The sequence below is a fragment of the Mercenaria mercenaria genome, chromosome 5, assembly GCF_021730395.1.
Source record: "Mercenaria mercenaria strain notata chromosome 5, MADL_Memer_1, whole genome shotgun sequence".
Classification (NCBI taxonomy): domain Eukaryota; kingdom Metazoa; phylum Mollusca; class Bivalvia; order Venerida; family Veneridae; genus Mercenaria; species Mercenaria mercenaria.
The window spans coordinates 15162254-15184405 of record NC_069365.1 but is presented as its reverse complement, the minus strand read 5'-3'; the positions used below and the strand labels follow the sequence as shown (position 1 = coordinate 15184405).

Sequence of the window (22152 nt, the reverse complement as noted above, 5' to 3'; positions counted from 1 at the left end):
TGGTGTTTTTATATTCTCTCTTCTTTTTTGTCAAAATGTAATAAATTAAGTGTCTTTTGAAAACTTTTCATATTTATTACACTTTTTCTTTACTTTAGATATGTTGAAGAGTTCTGATTGGACAGTTGATGATGTGTTCTTCATGTTACAACTGATTGGATGTGTACGAACAGATGTTTTGCAAGTAAATAGGTTAGTATACTTAAATTGTTTGGAATATTGAACATGCATAAAAAGATAGAGAAACCTTTACTATCCTGAGGGAAGTGATGAAGTCTGAAATGGCATTTTCCTTGAAAACTATAGACTAGCTTTTTCTTGGCTTTAGCAAGTAAGCAACAGTGAAGGTTTCTTGCAATGTTACCTGTCAACAAAACTTTCTACCTGGATGGTGTCATATTTATCTCCCCCAGTATCAAGTCTAGGCTGATACCAGTTTAAGTAAATCACCCAGCACTAAACACTAGTCAGGATATCAACCGCAACCAGGAATTGACTTCAGAATGTAACATGCTGAAGTCTGCACCACATACACTTTTCACATACCCACTTTCTTATATATGTTTTTGATGATATAGATGCTTTATGGTAGGCATTGGAAATAGAGATCAATATAATTGCACCATTACTAATCCTACCTGTTTGGTATTACAAAAGTGCTTCTATTGGGACATTTTTATACAAGCAAAACTAAATTATATACACTATGAAATACTTACTGATATTTCATTTTATCATCGGCTTGTTAAAAGTTAACTTTTTACCATAAGTAAGCCAACAAAATCATATGAAGCAGGTTTTAAAGGTTAAATAAAACACATATGAATAAATCCTCAATGTTTTTGTTGTCCATAAAGGTATGTCTTAAACCGTTTTCATTTTCCAGTCAATTGTTTAATTGCAAGGGAAGTAAACTAATAGATATCACTGCTTATAAGTACTGGCCTAAGGCAAGAGTTGTCATTCTTTGTGGATCACAACTTTATATTTTAACTTCTTTTATTGATATTATCAAAACTATCATAAATTTCACATTTGTGAAATCATTTTTGGTTATTTCAAGGACTTAGAAATCAATTTCTAGACTTTATTGCTATTGTTGAAAATTTAGGGCCTATCTCTACTTTATAGGTGCTCTTTATTTCATAAAATTTCAGTTTTATATTTGTTATTATATACTGGTACATGTATATACTTCGTATGCATAATACGCTTTGGGTTGTATTATAGAAAGAGGGGAGAATTGTTGGCAGTGAGTGCCTATATTGGGGCTCTAGTTGCCATTCGACGAGGATATTACAGTATTGTCCACCCTCTCTTCCAACATGCAAGGTGAGATTTATACCTTCAAAACTTCTTACTGTATTTATTATCAAACTGGAAGGCTATTTGCATAAAGGAAAAATACACAGGCACATTTGCATAAGATGTTGAACTGTTAATTAAACCAGAGTCATTGTACCATAATCTAGAGAGAAGTGAAATGTGATTCATTAACTTGTATTAGGCAGTTTCTGTATCCTAACCAGATTTGCACATTCAAGATATGTTTTACTATCAGTTTTATTATATGCCCGAAGGGACGTATTATGTTATACCCCCAGTGTCCCTCCAAATGCCGTCTGTTAGCAATTCCATGTCCGCTCTGTTACTCTTGAACCCCTTGAAGGATTTCAAACAAACTTGGCACAAATGTTCACCACATCAAGACGACGTGCAGAGTGCATGTTTCAGATGGCTGGCTTCAAGGTCAAGGTCACACTTAGGTCAAAGGTCATATGGCTTTGTTTCGTGTCCGCTCTGTAACTCTTGAACTGCTTGAAAGATTTTAAAGACACTTGGCACAAATGTCCACCACATCCAGACGACATGCTGAGCACATGTTTCAGATGACTGGCTTGAAGGTCAAGGTCACACTTAGGGGTCAAAGGTCATATGGCTTTGTTTCGTGTCCACTCTATAACTCTTGAACTGCTTGAAGGATTTTAAAGAAACTTGGCACAAATGTTCACCATATCAAGAAGACATGCAGAGCGCATCATGGTCAGGGTCACACTTAGCGGTCAAAGGTCATATGACTTTGTTTTGTGTTTATATTGCTCTGCATTGCAGTTCTCTTGTTTTTTTTGGCAGATCCCTTTTTTGTTCACTTAAAATTTTTTTTTGAATTACTTCCCTTTTATATTACTATAAATAGCTTATTTTGTAGCTTTTTTATTATTGGCCATAGGGAAAAACCAAGACCACTTTTCTGTGGTACAACATGGATGGTACCTCCAATTTTTAGGTGTATTTTTACATTTCTGTACCTGGTTAGGATTTTTTTTGTGGACTTAGAGAATTTTTTTTTGAATTTCTTCCCTTTGTTGCTCCTGTCCTTTGGGTTTCAACAGTCAAGTTCTTTAAATTTTGCCCCCTTCCTCTGATATAACCCTTCGGGCATATATTGCCTCGCTTGGCAGAGCTCTTGTTTCTCTGGGAAATATGTTAATTCAATTTTGTTTCTATAGGGTTTTGTTCATCTGCTTTTCATTCAGATCAATGTAGCTCAAGAGACAATTCTCAGATAAGGATTTGAAATGTCTTAACTTTGAAATATTTTTTTTTTTTTTTTTTTCATTTAGATAGGTAAAAATGTCATATAGCATAATATTTTTTCCAGGCAACTTCTTCAGACAGACAGTTATATAGATTTTGGAGTTTCAGAATCTGCAATACAGTCACAATATACAGCATGGAATGTTGTCCATACCTCACAGCCAGAGTAAGTTCTCCCTTATATATTGTCCATACCTCACAACCAGGGCTGGACTATTCACTGCACTATTGTCCGTACTCCAAAACCCAGGCAAGTTGTCACTAAAGTGTTGTCCATACCTCACAACCAGTAAGTTACCACTGAAATGTGATCCATATCACATAGTCAGAGTAAGTCTTCAGTGGAAATTTGTCCATTCCTTTATAAGTTTCCACTAGAATGTTGTCCATTATTACAAGAAAAGTAAAAAAAAGTCACTGGCATGCTGTCCATACCTTAAAAATAGAGTCTGTTATGTTTATCATTGAAATGTTGTTCACATTACATATCCAAAATAGGTTATTACTGTACTTTTAGAACACACATTTTTTGCAATTTCAAAATGATGTGTACAAGTATTTGTGGCTCTAGATTTTACTTGTGGTATGTAAAACAGATACAGAAATTTCTGATATCAATAAATTTCATTTGCACCCCTCTGAACTTGTTACTTAGATATAAAATAATACACATTGAAATAAGTAAAATTTTCCTCTGCAGTTTGTCAGGCTGTTAACTAGCAGTTTACATGTTTGTTTTGGATTAAGCACCATTTTTCAACAGTATTTCAGTTAATAGTAGGGAGTTAGCCTACATGTAACCACTGTTCCTGTATTCTCAACCAGTACTAACCTTCTCTACACAAGTAATTGCCAGCTTCTAAACATGCATGAAATGTGCAGGATGATTAAATTCAGACAGAGTGTCTTCTATCAAATCATCGTATACCTCTTTCCCAGGGATCAGACTCTCAGTCTTTAGATGTGTACTCTCCCTGTTCAGCTACCGTAAGTGGATAGGAATCCTAAGTTTGACTTTTGCTGCAAGTGAAACATATAATAATAATGCATATTTTTGCAATGCTGCAAACTTGTTGCAACATATTCTAGTCATAGAACATAAAAATATATATTTCGCCTTAATTTCAGGGAACCAGTCAATGTAGAAATCATACCTGCAGAATATAAACCAGCCTATGTAAAATTACAGCAAAGACTGGGAGAGGAACCCAATAAGATTTTAGTTGGTACAGACTGTGTCTCTAACACACATCTTCCATCACATTCAGATATACATCTGTCCTGCCTTACTGGAGAGAGAATACAGGTTTGAACTTTCTGTCTGGCTGGTGTGACTCCAGCATACCCACCATCATGTAAATTTCTTATTTATTGTATGAATAGTCAAAGATAGAGGAAGTAATACTGAGTTTTGAGAGTTCATGATTTTTATAAGAGATGGAAAGTGCCTCCATTTTTAGCTCATCTGATTTTTTGAAAAAAAATGATGAGTTATTGTCATCACTTGAGCGGTTGTCGGCGTCGGCGTCTGCGTCGGCGTTGCCTGGTTAAGTTTTATGTTTAGGTCAGCTTTCTCCTAAACTATCAAAGCTATTGCTTTGAAACTTGGAATACTTGTTCACCATCATAAGCTGACTCTGTATAGCAAGAAACATAACTCCATCTTGATTTTTGCAAGATTTATGGCCCCTTTTGTACTTAGAAAATATCAGATTTCTTGGTTAAGTTTTATGTTTAGGTCAACTTTTCTCCTAAACTATCAAAGCTATTGCTTTGAAACTTGGAATACTTGTTCACCATCATAAGCAGACCCTGTACATCAAGAAACATAACTCCATCTTGCTTTTTGCAAGAATTATTGCCCCTTTTGGACTTAGAAAATCATTTTCTTGGTTAAGTTTTATGTTTAGGTCAGCTTTTCTCCTAAACTGTCAAAGCTATTGCTTTAAAACTTGCAACACTTGTTCACCATCATAAGTTGACCCTGTACAGCAAGAAACATAACTCCATCCTGCTTTTTGCAAGATTGATGGCCCCTTTTGGACTTAGAAAATATCAGATTTCTTGGTTAAGTTTTATGTTTAGGTCAACTTTTTCTCTTAAACTATCAAAGCTATTGCTTTGAAACTTGCAACACTTGTTCACCATCATAAGCTGACCCTGTACAACAAGCAACATAACTCCATCCTGCTTTTTGCAATAATTATTGCCCCTTTTGGACTTAGAAAATCATTTTCTTGGTTGAGTATTATGTTTAAGTCAACTTTTCTCATAAACTATCAAAGCTATTGCTTTAAAACTTGCAACAGTTTTTCACCATCATAAGTGGACACTGAACATCAAGAAACATAACTCTATCCTGCTTTTTGCAAGAATGATGCCCCTTTTTAGACTTAGAAAATCATGGTGAGGACAATATTTCTATTACACAAAAAAAAAAATCAGATGAGCGTCAGCACCCGCAAGGCGGTGCTCTTGTTACTTTATGTTGCCACTGCCATTTTGATGAAATACTAAACATTTCATAGAGTGGCAATGATTCAAGTGGTTGCGCAGTGAGAAGAAGGTAGCATTTGTTTTTACTAAATGTAGTAAAAGAAATTTTGAGATTCGCAACTAATTTATTAGAAGGTCGTAACAACCCTTTTTAAGGATAAAGGGCTGACAACTTTCTTGAATCAATGGTACCCTCTCTATGTCAAATTGATAGAATGTATTTAAGTTTATTACTTACCAGGCATCAATCTATAAACTGGATAATATTAAAAAAATTTCAGTTTCTCTAATATTTTGAAACGGAGCTACTATCTGTCAGATTTTTAACAGTTTTAATGTTTAGTAGCATAAATGGCTGTAGATTGTGTATTTTATGTCCCTGATGTTGAAGACCCAGGAGGCATATCAAGTTTGAGCTGTTCAGTTGAAACTTTGAGTTCTTCATCTGTATGAAATGAAAATGCACATATGAGCCACACCATGAGAAAACCAACATAGTGGCTTTGCGACCAGCATGGATCCAGACCAGCCTGCACATCCGCGCAGTCTGGTCAGGATCCATGCTGTTCGCTTTCAAAGTCTATTGCAATTAGAGAAACTGTTAGCGAACAGTATGGATCCTGACCAGACTGCGCGGATGCGCAGGCTGGTCTGAATCCATGCTGGTCGCAAAGCCACTATGTTGGTTTTCTCATGGCATGGCTCAATTATTGTTTGAACCTTTCTTTGACTTTGGAACATCACTTCTATACTTTGTGTACTCAGCTCCTGTCAAAGTTTCCAGCACTTGCACTGACTGCCATCCATTATTTGATAAATACTCAAATAATATGACAGGTATTTATTTTTAAACTCTATAGTCCTGTTGAGTATACACTGAAATAACATCAGTTAGAATAATTATTTGATTCATCATTTTTTTGAAATAATAAAAAAGGTTTGCGATTTTCTGGGACAACCCTTGTAGTTTGCCTTCAGTTTCCATCTAGATCAGATGAAGCTTGTTATACATCATCAGCATAAAGTGGACATATGCATATTGTTGGGACTGTTACATTTGATATCTGTTTTTAGAGTAAGCCTTTTCTTGACTTCACTATTCTGTGAAGCATTTTCAGGGGCCATCTGTTGTACCATGTTGACATCATTCTTGTTACAACATGAATATGACTGTTTTCAAGTCTCAAAATTTAACTGAAATGAAACATACTCTGTCAGCAATAATTGAATTAAAAAAAAATGTCATACTTTTATTTGATTAAATGTAGTTTATCTTTCATATAAATGTTCTTATATATTACCATCTTTTACAGGGTCTGGCCTATTTCCTGGAAGATGGCAAGTCAGCTGTGTCTGCCAATGAGGCCCTAATGTGGGCCAAGGTCAACCCATTCTCACCTCTTGCTACAGGTTACAGAATTAACCCATTCTGAAAACATGATATGGAGCAACATCTACATAAGATCATTAAGACAATGTTAGATCAGTGTTCTAATACAAGCTTCTCCGCCTGACTTCTATAACTAAGCAATGCAGACTGGTACAAGTTGCTGATACTGATTACTCTGATGGTGGAATACAGGATCCACTTGATATGATGATACGGCAGACTTTTTAGAACATACTCAAAACCACAATGTGTACTTGTATTTTAGACACAGTTTTGGAACTGATCACTGTCAGGGTTGCATTTTTGAAACTCTAGAAAATGCAGTCTAGCCATTGGTTAACACCATATGTTAAGAGTTTTAGACTGGTCTTGAAACTTAGCTGAATATGCTTGGAGCCAGTGTCTGAGAGTATGAAAATAATATAAACCAGTCAGGAAATGTAAACTTGCCATTAGCTTGTTTCAGGAATGTTCTCAGCATCATGAAATAAGTTGTGAGATTGAAATGAAGTACAGTTAAAAAATTGTGCCCATATTAAGGTATATGTTGATATGTGGTATACATAAATCAAACCAGACTTATAAGCAAATCTGGGTTACCTTTTTTTAAAAGTTTTATATATTGTTGAAGTACCTGGTATTGCATACCAACTTTGTGTTACTTCTTTAATACATTAGTAAATTTTGATAGTGGAGTATTCAGACAATATTGGAAAGGACAAACAATAGATAATTATGATAAAAGTTCATGCCAGTCTTTACCTTTGTAGGAGATATATTGTTTACCAAATTATCAAATTTCCTTGCAACATTTGTCAGTAATTTATTTATACAAATGCAAAACTTGTTAAAAGCTAGATCCTCTGTTATGATATTTTTGCTGTTAAACTAACAAACATATTGCTGTGGCAACTTTGGCCAAATTTCTCTCAGTGCGAAGAAACTTCAGCCAAATTTCTGTCACTTCAATGAAACTTCAGCCAATGAAATACATTTTTTTTACAAGGAAAAAATTTATGAGTACATGAGATAAAAAAATAAAGTGATTTTCATATGGTGTTGGAACTTGGTTTTGATGATTTAAGCCTCTCTTTGATAGCTTGTTTGACTTTATGATGAGAAAACGAAATTTGGTCTGTGGCAGTATTCCTCACTTGTAGTATTTGCAGCCTGATTTTACTCAAAATTTGAATTTAAACAATATTTGTGAAGTACTGGTATTTGCTGTAAAACAAAATAATTTTAGTAAGTAAGTAAGTAACAACTTTATTTCTAGAGGCTACACATTGGGTTCCCCCATCTACCATGTTGGCCTCATTTTGTTGACTGCATGTAAAACGAAATTAAATTGTTTAAATCGAATTGGATGAATGTTGCTCAGTTAAGGCCATATTGCTATTTGTTCATTTTATTTGGTTCTGAATATATGATGGATATTACACAAGTAGTGTCTTTTCATACTGAATTTATTTTTGTTTAATAAATGCAATGCGGAAAGACTTAAATGTGATATTCTTTTTAACAGGTTAGCTTTTCCTGTTGAAACATCAAATATCTTTCTTTCTTTATCTGTTATAGACCAAGTCAATTTGACCAATGTCTCCTATACTGAAATAAACATCAATGTGAAGGTTTATTACTGGAGTGTAATATAAAAATTATGTAATGGCTGTGTCATGCACATAGCATCTAAAATGTGAAAAAAAATCTTTACTGTTCTATGCAAAAAAAATTTTTTTGTTGTTTTTATACTTATTAGCTAATGTATTGTAGATGTGTGTTTTAGTTTGAATTTTGTTTAAATTTACAGAAAAAGACAATTACACAATACTCAATTTGAGGAGATTATTCAAAATCTTGTTTCCATTAGTATTAGTTTTTACCTTGCTAAATTTCTATAATGAACTTGTCCATCTTCCAATTTGGACAGTACCATTAACTGTTAAAATGGGTGCTTACCAAAAAGATACTGGCTGAATAGCGAACAGTGCAGATCATGATCAGACTGCATGGATGTGCAGGCTGGTCATGATCTACACAGGTCGCAAAGGCAGAATCAATCTTGTCCAGCGTGGTGAAGGTTAATAGCATTGGATGCTGAGTTGATGGTATGTTTTAATGGTCACAGAGCATGATTATACATTAATTATATGGCTGTTATTATGTAGGTTACATAATAGGTGATATATCACAAGATGTTTGACCAGTGTACACATATTGGTGTCAGATAATATTACATTGGAAAACACATAGAAAAGTCTAAAATGTTCATATTTGATCAACATTATCGTACATTTTCAATTAATCACATGCATTTATGGTTACCCTTTGGTAAATTGACTTATTTGAAATTAGTATTTTTCTTTGCTAGGTATCCTGTTGTTAAATTATCTCAGTTGTAGTCGTTCATTACTTTTACTTATTTGTTTTTAGCTCACCTGTCACAAAGTGACAAGGTGAGCTTTTGTGATCGTGCAGCGTCCGTCGTCCGTCCGTGCGTAAACTTTTGCTTGTGACCACTCTAGAGGTCACATTTTTCATGGGGTCTTTATGAAAATTGGTCAGAATGTTCATCTTGATGATATCTAGGTCAGGTTTGAAACTGGGTCACGTGCGGTCAAAATCTAGGTCAGTAGGTCTAAAAATAGAAAAACCTTGTGACCTCTCTAGAGGCCATATATTTCAAAAGATCTTCAAGAAAATTGGTCAGAATGTTCACCTTGATGATATCTAGGTCAAATTTGAAACTGGGTCACATGCCTTCAAAAACTAGGTCAGTAGGTCAAATAATAGAAAAACCTTGTGACCTCTCTAAAGGCCATATTTTTCATGGGATCTGTATGAAAGTTGGTCTGAATGTTCATCTTGATGATATCTAGGTCAAGTTTGAAACTGGGTCACGTGCGGTCAAAAACTAGGTCAGTAGGTGTAGAAATAGAAAAACCTTGTGACCTCTCTAGAGGCCATATTTTTCATGGGATGTGTATGAAAGTTGGTCTGAATGTTTATCTTGATGATATATAGATCAAGTTTGAAACTGGGTCAACTGCGATCAAAAACTAGGTCAGTAGGTCTTAAAATAGAAAAACCTTGTGACCTCTCTAGAGGCCATACCCTTGAATGGATCTTCATGAAAATTGGTCAGAATGTTCACCTTGATGATATCTAGGTCAAGTTTGAAACTGGGTCACGTGCCATCAAAAACTAGGTCAGTAGGTCAAGTAATAAAAAAACCTTGTGACCTCTCTAGAGGCCATACTTTTCATTGGATCTGTATGAAAGTTGGTCTGAATGTTCATCTTGATGATATCTAGGTCAGGTTTGAAACTGGGTCAACTGCGTTCAAAAACTAGGTCAGTAGTCTAAAATTAGAAAAATCTTTTGACCTCTCTAGAGGCCATATTTTTCAATGGATCTTCATGAAAATTAGTCTGAATGTTCACCTTGATGATATCTAGGTCAGTTTTGAAACTGGGTCATGTGCGATCAAAAACTAGGCCAGTAGGTATAAATAGAAAAACCTTGTGACCTCTTTAGAGGCCATATTTTTCATGAGATCTTCATGAAAATTAGTGAGAATGTTCACCTTGATGATATCTTGGTCAAATTCAAAACAGGGTCACGTACCTTCGAAAACTAGGTCAATAGGTCAAATAATAGAAAAACCTTGTGACCTCGCTAGAGGCCATATTTTTCAATGGATCTTCATGAAAATTGGTTAGAATTTTTATCTTGATGATATCTAGGTCAAATTCAAAACTGGGTCACATGAGCTCAAAAACTAGGTCACTATGTCAAATAATAGAAAAAACGACGTCATACTCAAAACTGGATCATGTTGGAACAGGTGAGCGATTCAGGACCATCATGGTCCTCTTGTTTTTGTTTTGTTATGTTTACATTCTTGGAATTATATTTCAACATTTATACCTTTTTATGCCCCCGAAGGGAGGCATATAGTTTTTGAACCATCTGTCCGTCTGTCGGTCCGTCGGTCTGTCAGTCTGTCCGCAATTTTGGTGTCCGGTCCATATCTTTGTCATCGATGGATGGATTTTCAAATAACTTGGCATGAATGTGTACCACAGTAAGACGACGTGTCGCGCGCAAGACCCAGGTCCGTAGCTCAAAGGTCAAGGTCACACTTAGACATTAAAGGATAGTGCATTGATGGGCGTGTCCGGTCCATATCTTTGTCATTGATGGATGGATTTTCAAATAACTTGGCATGAATGTGTACCACAATAAGACGACGTGTCGCTCGCAAGACCCAGGTCCGTAGCTCAAAGGTCAAGGTCACACTTAGACGTTAAAGAATAGTGCATTGATGGGCGTGTCCGGTCCATATCTTTGTCATCCATGGATGGATTTTCAAATAACTTGGCATGAATGTGTACCACAGTAAGATGACGTGTCGTGCGCAAGACCCAGGTCCGTAGCTCAAAGGTCAAGGTCACACTTAGACGTTAAAGGTCATTTTTCATGATAGTGCATTGATGGGTGTGTCCGGTCCATATCTTTGTCATTCATGCATGGATTTTAAAATAACTATGCATGAATGTGTGACACAGTAAGACGACGTGTCGCGCGCAAGACCCAGCTCCGTAGGTCAAAGGTCCTAAACTCTAACATCGGCCATAACTATTCATTCAAAGTGCCATCGGGGGCATGTGTCATCCTATGGAGACAGCTCTGTTTAACATTTAGCTGATATGCATCATATCATATTTTATGTTTTAAAAATGAATTGCCGGTATATATACTACATACACTCATTTCATGAAGTTGTTCAGTGTTCACATGTAATTTGGAGTGCTTTACATATCAACTTGATACTAAGTTAAGCATTCAAATCACTACTGTTTGTCCTGGGTGGAGGACCAGATCTTAACCGTGATTACATTGTGATAAAGATTGATGTTCCTTGAATAGAAGAACATTTTGAGCACTTTATATTGTATTCATGAGATAAATGGATTGCTTGAGATAACATGTCAAGTGCTTAAGATACTGTGAAATCATCTTATTTTGTGGGTGGGAAATTTCGTGGTTTTGATCAAAAAGGCTGTTTCGTGGGAATAAGAATTTGTTGATCATAAAATGAATGATTATTTTACTCGTTTGTTGGGATTCAGTTTTGCTGATTGACTCAAAGATGAAAACCATGAAAATTAGTGTCCTGCAAATTTTAATGGTTTCGCAGTTACATGTCAAGTGCTCGAGATAGCATGTCAAAATAACATACTTAGTGCCCGAGATAACGTGCACTCGTGAGAACATATCCAATGTGATATTATGTTATCCATTTGAGATATAAAATCTAGTAACAAAGTTAATTTCAAACAAACATTTATATTTTTGTTATATTTGATAGTCTGTGATATATTTATTTTACGTGGGTAATGATTTTTATTTATTTAGACATAAAAATGTATTAATATTTTACGTTTAATTAATGGTATTTTCTTAATGGTCACAGATCATGATTATATGTTAATTATATGGTTGCTATGTAGGTAGAGATATATCACAAGATGTTTGACCAGTGTTATAGTGACACATTTTCAGGGAGGGCTTAGGTGGGTGGATGGGCATTATTTCAGCCACTTGTTGCATAGTGTATGTTTTACTTTATCTGTGCATTATAGCCAGACAATTTGAAGAATATTCTTTTATGTGAAAAATAGTGTGAGTTACTCACAATAGAATGTACTGGTGTTGGCCTCACTGGGATAACAACTACATATATTGGATTTAAACTTTACCACAGGCATCCTTCTCATCAAGTGTACTTACATAACCAAGTTAGTGAGCTTTAAGTTGTAATTAATTCAAATAATGGCCTTCTCTTGATGAACGAAAGTTTGTTTGAAATTTTGCATAAAAGTAATTGCAACATAAAAAGATTTTAAATAGTAAAATAATGAAGTAAGTCAATTATGCCAATCTTTTCTGAATATAAGTTGTGGTCCTTTTTCAGCGTAGAAAATATTGAATAGTTTCTGTTGTATAGTTTTTGTTTGAGGGAACCATGTTCTTTTTCTTATTGCCATTGCAATTGGAACTTCGTTTTTGTTTTTGAGAATACTCAGATTTAGCACCAAGACAAACGTCACATTTTGCTTTTTGCGTAAAGAGACTTATTACCAGTTTTAATATCTTTATAGGGAATCAAGCTTGGTTTAGATCTACAACCTTCATTTGCTACCCCATTGCTCTGCTTTCTACATTTTGAAGTGTCTACACATCAAGTCACTTAACATCTGGCTGTGTAGCCTATCTTGTAGGCATTGTTGGAGTGTATGTTTTTGTTTTAAGTTTCTGATAAAGAAAAATTGACATTGTTTTATATTTTGTTCTGTTATTTCTTATATATTTTGAGCTCACCTGAGCCAAAGGCTCATGGTGAGCTTTTGCGACTGCTCAATGTCCGTCGTGTGTCCGTCAACATTTTCTAAAAAAATCTTCTTCTTGAAAACCACTGGGCAGAATTACACTTAACTTCACAGGAATGATCCTTGGGTGGCCCCCTTTCAAAATTGTTCAAAGAAATAAATTCCATGCATAACTCTAGTCGCTGTGGCAACCAAAAGGAAAAACTTTAAAAATCTTCTTGTCCAAAACCACAAGGCTTAGAGCCGTGATATTTGGCATGTGACATTATCTAATGGTCCTCTAAGAAGATTGTTCAAATTGTGCCCCTGGGATGAAAAGAGGCCCCGCCCCGTGGGGTCCCAAGTTTACATAGACTTGTATAGGAAAAAACTTTGAAAATCTTCTTGCCTGAAACCGCAAGACCTAAGCCTTTGGTATTTGGTATGAAGCATTGCCTTGTGGTCCTCTACCAAGATTGTTCAAATTATGCCCCTGTGGTGAATAGAGGCCCTGCCTCGGGGGTCTCCAGTTTTGCATAAACTTATATTGGAAAAAACTTTAAAAATCTTCTTGCCTGAAACTGCAAGGCCTAGGCTTTTGATATTTGGTATCTTTAATTGCCTTGTGGTCCTATACCAAAATTGTTCAAATTATGCCCCTGGGGTGAAAAGAGGTCCTGCCCTGGGGGTCCCAAATTTAACATAGTATAGGGAAAAAAATCTTCTTTTCTGAATGTTTAAGGCCTAGGCCTTTGATATTTGGTATGTAGCATTGCCTAGTGGATCTCTGACAAGATTGTCCGAATTATGCTCCTGTGGTGAAAAGAGGCCCCGCCCTGGGGGTTACTTGTTATATGAGTTATATAGGAACAAATACTTCTAAAGTTATCAGATCATATTTCCTAGACTGTTAAATTATAATTACCTGATGACCCCAAGTGATTAGGAGTCATTTGATTGTGACCTTGACCTACTTTCTTGTTTTTTTTTTAAGATACAGCCTTGAAATTTGGATGACAGTTTTGCACACCAAATTTAAAACTGACTTTCAGTGACCATGAGTTTGACCTTCTGACCTACTTTCTAATATTTTAGCGTCAGTTTGCCATTTGAAGCATGTGGCTCATATTACTCAGGTGAGCGATTCAGGGTCATCGTGACCCTCTTGTTTCTATTTTTGATCTCCACTTTAGTTAAGTTGTGTTCCTTTTTAAGCTAAGAAACACTTAGGTTGCACCATAACTGATAAATCCATGTTGAAATATTAAATATTTTTAAACGGTTATTATATGGTTTTCTTGTCTTCTTACAGTCCAGCATTATCTATTATAAAATGAACAGGTAATGTGAAATTAGTTTCTTCTTGCTAATTTTCAAATGGGATTGTATGACACTATTTCTGTCATATATGGTATTATGCAATTTTGTCAAGCTTTTTGTTATGAAAAGATATGAAACTGAATAATTTGATTAAATGCCTATTTCTATACAATGATTGGCGTTGCCTTGTTATGTTTAGGTCAGCTTTTCTACTAATTTAAAACTATCAAAGCTACTGCTTTAAAACTTGCAAGTCTTGTTCAATATCAAAAGCTGACTCTGTACAGCAAGAAACATAACTCCATCATGCAGTGTCGTTACATTTGTATTGTGATTTATTACATGACTCGATCATTATACAAATTGCAGGTCCATAGTTTGTGTATATTCATCACAATTTAACGGTGTTAATAACGTAATACCCCCAAAAAATGCAAAAATAAAACTGTGAACATTATTTTATTTCGGATGTCGTGTAATAACATACTTACTGAATTGCTTCCCGGTTAATAGTCAAAACAATTGCCCTCGGTTCTTCTGACCGCGGCCAATAGTTTTGACTATCGAAGGGCAAGCCATTAAATAAATGTATGTCATATCCAGCGATTACCAATGACTGGTAAATATTACCCATGTTCCTCACCGTTATGAGTTTAATATATTTCTTAGATGTCGGGTAACCATCTGTTTCGCAAGTGGATGCAGAGTAAACTCATGACTAATGTATCTTAAACAAGCAGGTTAATTTGAAGTTTTTAGATACAATGCCTACCATTATATTAGATCGGATTGAACGAATAATGATAAATGTATATGTATATCAAAAATAGTGCACACAAGTTGCAAAAACGAATCAAATATCTATCATTCACTTTCCTTGAGGTATTTTATTCGGCATAACAATCACTGAATTTCATGTTAGAGACGCATATATTAAATATTGTTTAGGAATTGTGTGTACACGCTATTGTTTACATAGATGAGAATAGAAAATATTTGAGCAGATTTTGTTGAAAAAAAAAGGCTAAAATCTCATTGACTAACTAGCCATACATGCAGGTAAAGTCATTGTTTTCTCAAAACATTATAATGTGTTCATTGTTGCACCTTTATCTTCCTTCTTCCTTTTTAAACGAATGAAAACATAACGCAAAAAGACCTTTTATAACTCAAGTTTTAAGCACAGAACCGCATGAACTCACTACAGAAAAGATGACTTCACAAGCCCTTTTACTGTTTTTCGTTGTTACTGCATTTTTCGTGTTAATAGCCGAAGGGACTGAATATGAACATAAGTCAAACGAGGAGCAGTTGCTAGAGAAAATATCTAGTTTAGAAGTTAAAGTAGGAATACTTGAGAATCAAGATGAAATGAGGAGCAAGGTTATAAAAGATGTAATTGCAAAGGAAATCGCTGAAATAAAGACGGCGCTGGAACCACTTAACGAGAAACACCGGAAGCTGTCAGAGGATGTTGCAAATCTGAAAGCGGAAAAGTTTAACAAGACGGTGGAGTCCACACGTGCAGTAGGTAGGAAAATAGTTTTACTATATTGTAAATTTAATCTGTCTGAGTGTGTTGAAAGGATTCCCTTATTATGCAAAATATGTTCAATGTTTCTTTATTATTCTGTGTTCTAGTGGCTACCTTACAATAAATAGAAATATTTTTCCCTAAAATTAAACAATTAATACTGGCATACGTGCCAAAAGCAAGTTACTGTCGTATTTCCGATCCCTGGAGGAACGTCAGCGTGGCCACGGGCCATTATTACACTAGATGCGTCATATTTTAGTTAGAAGGCGTATCCCTGCCTGTACTAATTGAAAATTATATAAGAGTTTTGCATATTTGTTTACAGAAGCTGAATATTTGATCAATTATTTTATGGTAACAAAATATGAATGAACAAATAATTTTTGAATGTCAATTCATTAAAAAAAATTGCTTTCAGGGAACGGTACTGGTCAAATTATTGCCTTCAGTGCATACGATCCTACTTCTAAAACCTTCAGTACAGGACAAACCTTTGTGTTTAGGAGCGTTGATTTTAATGAAGGTAACGGCTACAATTCTTTAAGCGGTGAGTTCACAGCACCAGCAGGCGGTTTATATCAGTTTTCAGTTCACGTGTGCAATGGCGAAGGGAAACACGTAGCTTCAGCTATTGTCCATGACGGTACTTACGTCGCATACAGTGTCCAATATCAACCCTCGGGAAGCAGCTGCAGTTCAGTAAACGCATTGCTTATGATGACACCGGGTCAGAAAGTCGTTGCTAAGTGCACTCACCCTACTAAGTTGTTAGAAGATCAGTGTCGTCGTGCAACATTCATGGGTATTCTTATTCATAAAACAGCCTAGCTGTAGACATATCAGTTTTCAGTTTTGACTGATTTTTTAACAAAACTTTTCAAGTGTTGTCACATGTGTAGCAAGTTTACAATAGACTTTTAGATAAGATTTAGAATGCGTTCACCAATGTGTGACCGCATCGCCGTTTATACAGTATCAAACAGCAGGCAATTGTTTAACATTTCAATACTTTTGCACAAAAATGCATATTGTATAAGAACAATGAGACAATAAAAATATTTCAGAAGTAGCTCCAGCAATTCCAAAATGTAGACCAAATATGCATCGAAATGCACCAGAGCTGTTTTGAAATTCAATTCGTGGAGCATGCCTCCGAAACCCCCTAATTCAGTGTCCCAATTGACATCCAGTTTTGGATAGCTTTGCCCCTTGGGAGTCATTTATCGTTTAAGTATCAATTATATGATTTATGCATATGAACATTAAAAGCATTTTTAACCATATTTGCTTAAATTACTAAGGATTCGTAATTTTGGGTCATATTGCTTCTTATTTAAACATTCGATTAAAGAGACTTGCTTTACGCTATTTCATGTGTACTTAAGCAAATTGCTCAATACACAGAATGTATGTCTTTATACCGGTTGTTAGGTTTGAATAAGATAAGTATAACAAAAATATTTTGAGAAAAAATAAGAAATATATTTGGTTCACCCTAAAAAAAAAAAATCTGGCTTTCAAGTTCTAAAGTGAAATATGCTGACTTTATATTCTAAAAATCACTTGCTTTCAAGGAGAGGAGTTGGTCCAATTATTGCCTTCAGTGCATACAGTCCAACTCCTAAAAGCTTCAATAAAGGACAAACCTTTGTGTTCGGTAGTGTTGCCCTCAACGAAGGTAACGGCTACAATTCTTCAAGCGGTGCGTTTACAACACCAACAAGCGGCTTGTAACAGTTTTCGTTTAATGCGTGTAATGGTGAAGAAGGAACCGTTGCTTCTGCTATTGTCCACGACGTTGATTATGTCGCATACAGTCTTCGGGGAAAAAGCTGTAGTTCAGTCAACGCATTACTTATGATGACACTGGGTCAGAAGGACCTTGTTAAGTGCACTTTCCCCACTGTGATTCATGAATGACGAAGGCCAACTTCGGTTGGATCGTTCATGGGTTTTCTGATTCATATAACTGTGTAGTAAAGTTTTTTTTCAGTTTTGACCTTTTTCCCCTTTCAAAAATACTTTTCAGTTATTGACATACCTATATCCAGCACAGAGACATCAAAGTTTGTTCTCCAGTGAACAGTGACCCTATCGCCGTTGACATGGTGTCAAACACAATGCATTTCTTAACAGTACATTTGTAACTTTGTAATGAGACAACAAAAATAGTTCAGAAATAGCCCAGGCAATTCCAAACTTAGAGCAGGTGTACTTTCTTTCCTTTGATGTTAAGTGAGTGTATACAAAATTATTCGATGGTCTCTCTTATTTTCTCTTTAACCTTTGGGCGAGTCTTCAACAACCTTTCTCATGTGTTTAAACGGTTCTGTCTGACTGCATTTTACAGGCTTCTAGTGCTGAAAATGGAGAAAAAGAAATGAAAACAGACTGGTTGTTCTACTAGGCACTATTACGTCTCCTATGCAGATTTATCGTGTTACGAGTATTGTGTATGCAATAAATCTTTCGTAGGTACTTGGTTATTAAATAACAAATGGAATAAGCATGTTCATGCTGCTGATAGGCCGTATGCGTGTGATCGAAATATAAAATTAACATAGTGAAACATGCGTATTCATTCGAGAAAATGTCGAACTTAAAAACTTTAATGCTAAGATTTATTTCAAGAATTAAAGTAAATCTTTAAATCTAACAAAACAGACAAACTTATTTAAACTCCATTGAAGTGCCTGCATGTATTTAAATGTTTCCTAAAAGTGGTCTTGAAAATACACACGCGTGAACGTACTGGTAACAAGCACAATGAATATGAATTGTGTGGGCACAGGGTCACAGTACAGTCTGGCGCATGCAAGAATTATTTACAGAGTTTGGACATTTAGAAAGATGATATTTACTCATGCTGTTGACTAGGAACAGAAAATCTTCTAAGTAGGACATAATTAAACGTTTCATAATCATCAAATGGAATCTTCCAATCGCCCTGATCGATGCTTTGATCAATATGTATTTGCATTTTATGTAGGGATTTTTAACAAAATTAATTACATGACTCGTTGCTTACACAAATTGCAGGTCCATAGTTTGTGCTATATGGCTGGTTTATAATCGACACATTTTAACTGCGTTAATAACTAAATAACTAAAAAATGCAAAAATAAAACTTTGAACATTAATTAAATTCGGTTGTCATGTAATAGCACACTTACTGAATTGCTTGTCGGTTAATAGTTAACTTGAACAAAAAATATTGACCCTCAGTTCTTCTGACCGCGGCCAATAATTTTGACTATCGAATGGCAAGCCATTCAATAAATGCATGTCATACCAGTGATAAGCAATGATTGGTAAATATTACCCATGTTTCTCGCCGTTATGAGTTTAATATATTTCTTAGATGTCGAGTAACCATCTGTTTCGCAGATGGATGCAGAGTAAACTCATGACAAATGTACATTAAACAAGCAGGTCAACTTGAAGTTTTTATTTTAGATACAATGCCTACCATTATATTCGATCGGATTGAATGAATAATGATAAATGTATATCAAAAATATTGCACACAAGTTGCAAAAACGAATTCAATATCTATCATTCACTTTCCTTGAGGGTATGCAGGTGTTTTATTGGGCATGAAAGTCACTGAATTTCATGTTAGAGACGCATATATTGTTTAGGAATTTTGTGTACACGATATTGTTCGCATGGATGAGAATAGAAAATATTTGTGCAGATGTTGTTGAAAAAAGGCTAAAATCTCATTGACTAACTAGCCATACATACAGGTAAAGTCATTGTTTTCTCAAAACATTATAATGTGTTCATTGTTGCACCTTTATCTTCCTTCTTCCTTTTTAAACGAATGAAAACATAACACAAAACGACCTTTTATTACTTTTAAGCACAGAACCGCATTAACTCACTACAGAGCACAGAACCGCATTAACTCACTACAGAAAAGATGACTTCACAAGCCTTTTTCCTGTTTTTCATTTTTTTGTTATTTTTTCTGCTGATATCCGAAGGGACTGAATATGAACTCAAATCAAAGGAGGAGCAGTTGCTAGAGAAAATATCTAGTTTAGAAGTTAAAGTAGGAATACTTGAGAATCAAGCTGAAATGAGGAGCAAGGTTATAAAAGATGTAATTGCAAAGGAAATCGCTGAAATAAAGACGGCGCTGGAACCACTTAACGAGAAACACCGGAAACTGTCAGAGGATGTTGCAACTCTGAAAGCGATAAAAATTAATAAGACGGTGGAGTCTACACATGCAGTAGGTATGAAATGATCAATTTAATCTGTCAGAGTTCGATAACAAAGTTCATTTAATATGTGAAATATGTTTAATTCTTCTCTATTACTCTGCACGCATGTGTTTTTTTAGTATTTTTATATACCTTACTATAAATAGTAGCAAATTTAACTTAGAATTACACAATTACAATTTAACTTCCTTTCCCTTGCGCAAATTCAGCGACCAATGAACGACAGACGTGCATTTTGGCCACAGTGGTACACCTTGTTTTAGAGTGAGCCTACAGGCCACAAGATGTGCCAGAAGACTCACTTCGAACGTAAACTAACGTCTGTTTCACCTACAGCAGTATACCAACTTAAGTCAAATGCACTTAATTTTACACTGGATGCTGGCATTATCGTAGACTGATTTGCATTCGCATTCAAGTTATAAGAGACGCTTTTTTAGACACCCAGACGACCAATAGGCCTGACTGAGGCAAGTCGGAACAGTGTTCCAACATGCCCCGACCACGCTGTTCCAATTTATCCCAACCACGTGTTACCTTCTGTCATCGTCTTGTGAAAGCGCGCCGATAACAATAATTCAAATTGCGGTTTTTCAGATGTTAGCTCAGAAAAAAGACTTTTAAATCATGCAAAGCGATAAACAATGTTTCTATACTCATGATGTGTGAAACAAAACTTGTGCAAAATGCGAAAATTTACTTACGGAGTCGAAATTTAAACTTTTCTCATTCCGTCCTTTAGTTTTGACCTCCTGCCATTGAAACTTTTGGAAATAGCAGTTACTGATTACGTCAGTCTTTTACCTCATCAAATATCATGTACATTATTAACATATTAAAATTATCGCCCTTGTTCCGACATACCCCGTGTTCCGGCTTACCCCGGTTTTCTATCTGTGTGAATTAGCTGAATAATTAATTCGTTATTTTACAGTAATACATAATATACATAAAGTCATAAACAAATAATTTTAAATGTCAATTTATTTTAAAAATCTCTTGCTTTCAGAGACCGATAACGATCCAGTTATCGCCTTCAGTGCACACAATCCAACTCGCAGTAGTCTCAGTATAGGACAAACGTTTGTGTTTGGTAGCGTTGCCCTTAATGAAGGTAACGGCTATAATTCGTCTAGCGGCGAGTTCACAGCACCAGCAGGCGGCTTATATCAGTTTTCAGTTCACGTGTGCAATGGCGGAGGGAAACACGTAGCTTCTGCTATTGTCCATGACGATACTTACGTCGCATACAGTGTCCAATATCAGCCATCGGGAAGCAGTTGTAGTTCAGTCAACGCACTACTTATGATGACACCGGGTCAGAAAGTTCTTGTTAAGTGCACTTACTCAACTTGGTTCACAGAAGATCAGTATCGGCGTGCAACATTCATGGGTGTTCTTATTCATAAAACAGCCTAGCTGTAGACTGTAGTTTGCAGTTTTGACATTTTTTCCTTTTAACAAAACTTTTCAGTCATAGTCGTATGTATGTCCGTCCATATGTATAGCCAGCACAGACAGACAAAGTTCACATTAGAAAGAATATTAGATAAAATTTAGAATGTGTTTACCTATGACCGCATACCGTCGAAACAATATCAATCACATGCATTTTTAGTCAATACTTTTGCATAAAAAGGAATAATGTATAAGAACAATGAGACATTGTTTTTAGAAGTACCGCCGGCAATTCCAGATGTAGAGCATGTGTCTTATTATTTTTTAATAGATTTCACGATGGTCTTTCAAATTTGTAGATTCATCGCTTTTTTCTGGTCCGTCTCGATGCATTTCGAATGCAGTCGAGTTATTACCTTGCTTTCTGTGCAATAAACAACATGGAAATTTGAGAATCAGAGCAAAAACACTCACGTGCACAAGAGATCCCAATAAAGCTAAAATATAGCACCCAATACACAAACATTGTTTATTTGGATAAGTCAACAGCATATTATATATCCTAAATAAATGATATAACATGGAATTATTTACGGTTTATATCTTATTTTGTGTGCGCGTACAAACGCAACTGTATAAGAATTGTGTTGGCACACAAGTGACTTTCAATGTTATGTGTGCACGAATTAGTTATTCCTTACGCAACATCATTAGTTATTACGTGCACACTAACTAATCATAACGCACGCATGTTTAGTAGCAAGTACGTGCGCAGGTATAATAAATGAAAATTCATACGGTGATAGA

General features: G+C 35.4%; 3 protein-coding genes across 3 annotated transcripts in view; all 3 read left to right on the top strand.

Moving 5' to 3' along the window:
- Positions 1 to 14143, top strand: part of LOC123558123 (WD repeat-containing protein 17-like) — a 55213-nt gene extending 41070 nt beyond the window's left edge. The window contains exons 22-26 of the mRNA XM_053542766.1: positions 99 to 192; positions 1231 to 1332; positions 2663 to 2764; positions 3727 to 3904; positions 6408 to 14143. Coding sequence (XP_053398741.1) covers positions 99 to 192; positions 1231 to 1332; positions 2663 to 2764; positions 3727 to 3904; positions 6408 to 6527 — 596 coding nt within the window. The 3' untranslated portion in view covers positions 6528 to 14143. The remainder of the gene's footprint in view (positions 1 to 98; positions 193 to 1230; positions 1333 to 2662; positions 2765 to 3726; positions 3905 to 6407) is intronic.
- Positions 14144 to 15289: 1146 nt separating this feature from the next.
- LOC128556887 (uncharacterized) lies at positions 15290 to 16784 on the top strand. The gene is made up of 2 exons (XM_053542765.1): positions 15290 to 15709; positions 16134 to 16784. The coding sequence occupies exons 1-2, from the start codon at positions 15391 to 15393 to the stop codon at positions 16541 to 16543; spliced, it is 729 nt and encodes a 242-aa protein (XP_053398740.1). The 5' UTR covers positions 15290 to 15390; the 3' UTR covers positions 16544 to 16784.
- Positions 16785 to 19606: 2822 nt separating this feature from the next.
- LOC123558795 (complement C1q tumor necrosis factor-related protein 2-like) lies at positions 19607 to 21931 on the top strand. The gene is made up of 2 exons (XM_045350653.2): positions 19607 to 19959; positions 20957 to 21931. The coding sequence occupies exons 1-2, from the start codon at positions 19641 to 19643 to the stop codon at positions 21364 to 21366; spliced, it is 729 nt and encodes a 242-aa protein (XP_045206588.2). The 5' UTR covers positions 19607 to 19640; the 3' UTR covers positions 21367 to 21931.
- Positions 21932 to 22152: the final 221 nt, after the last annotated feature.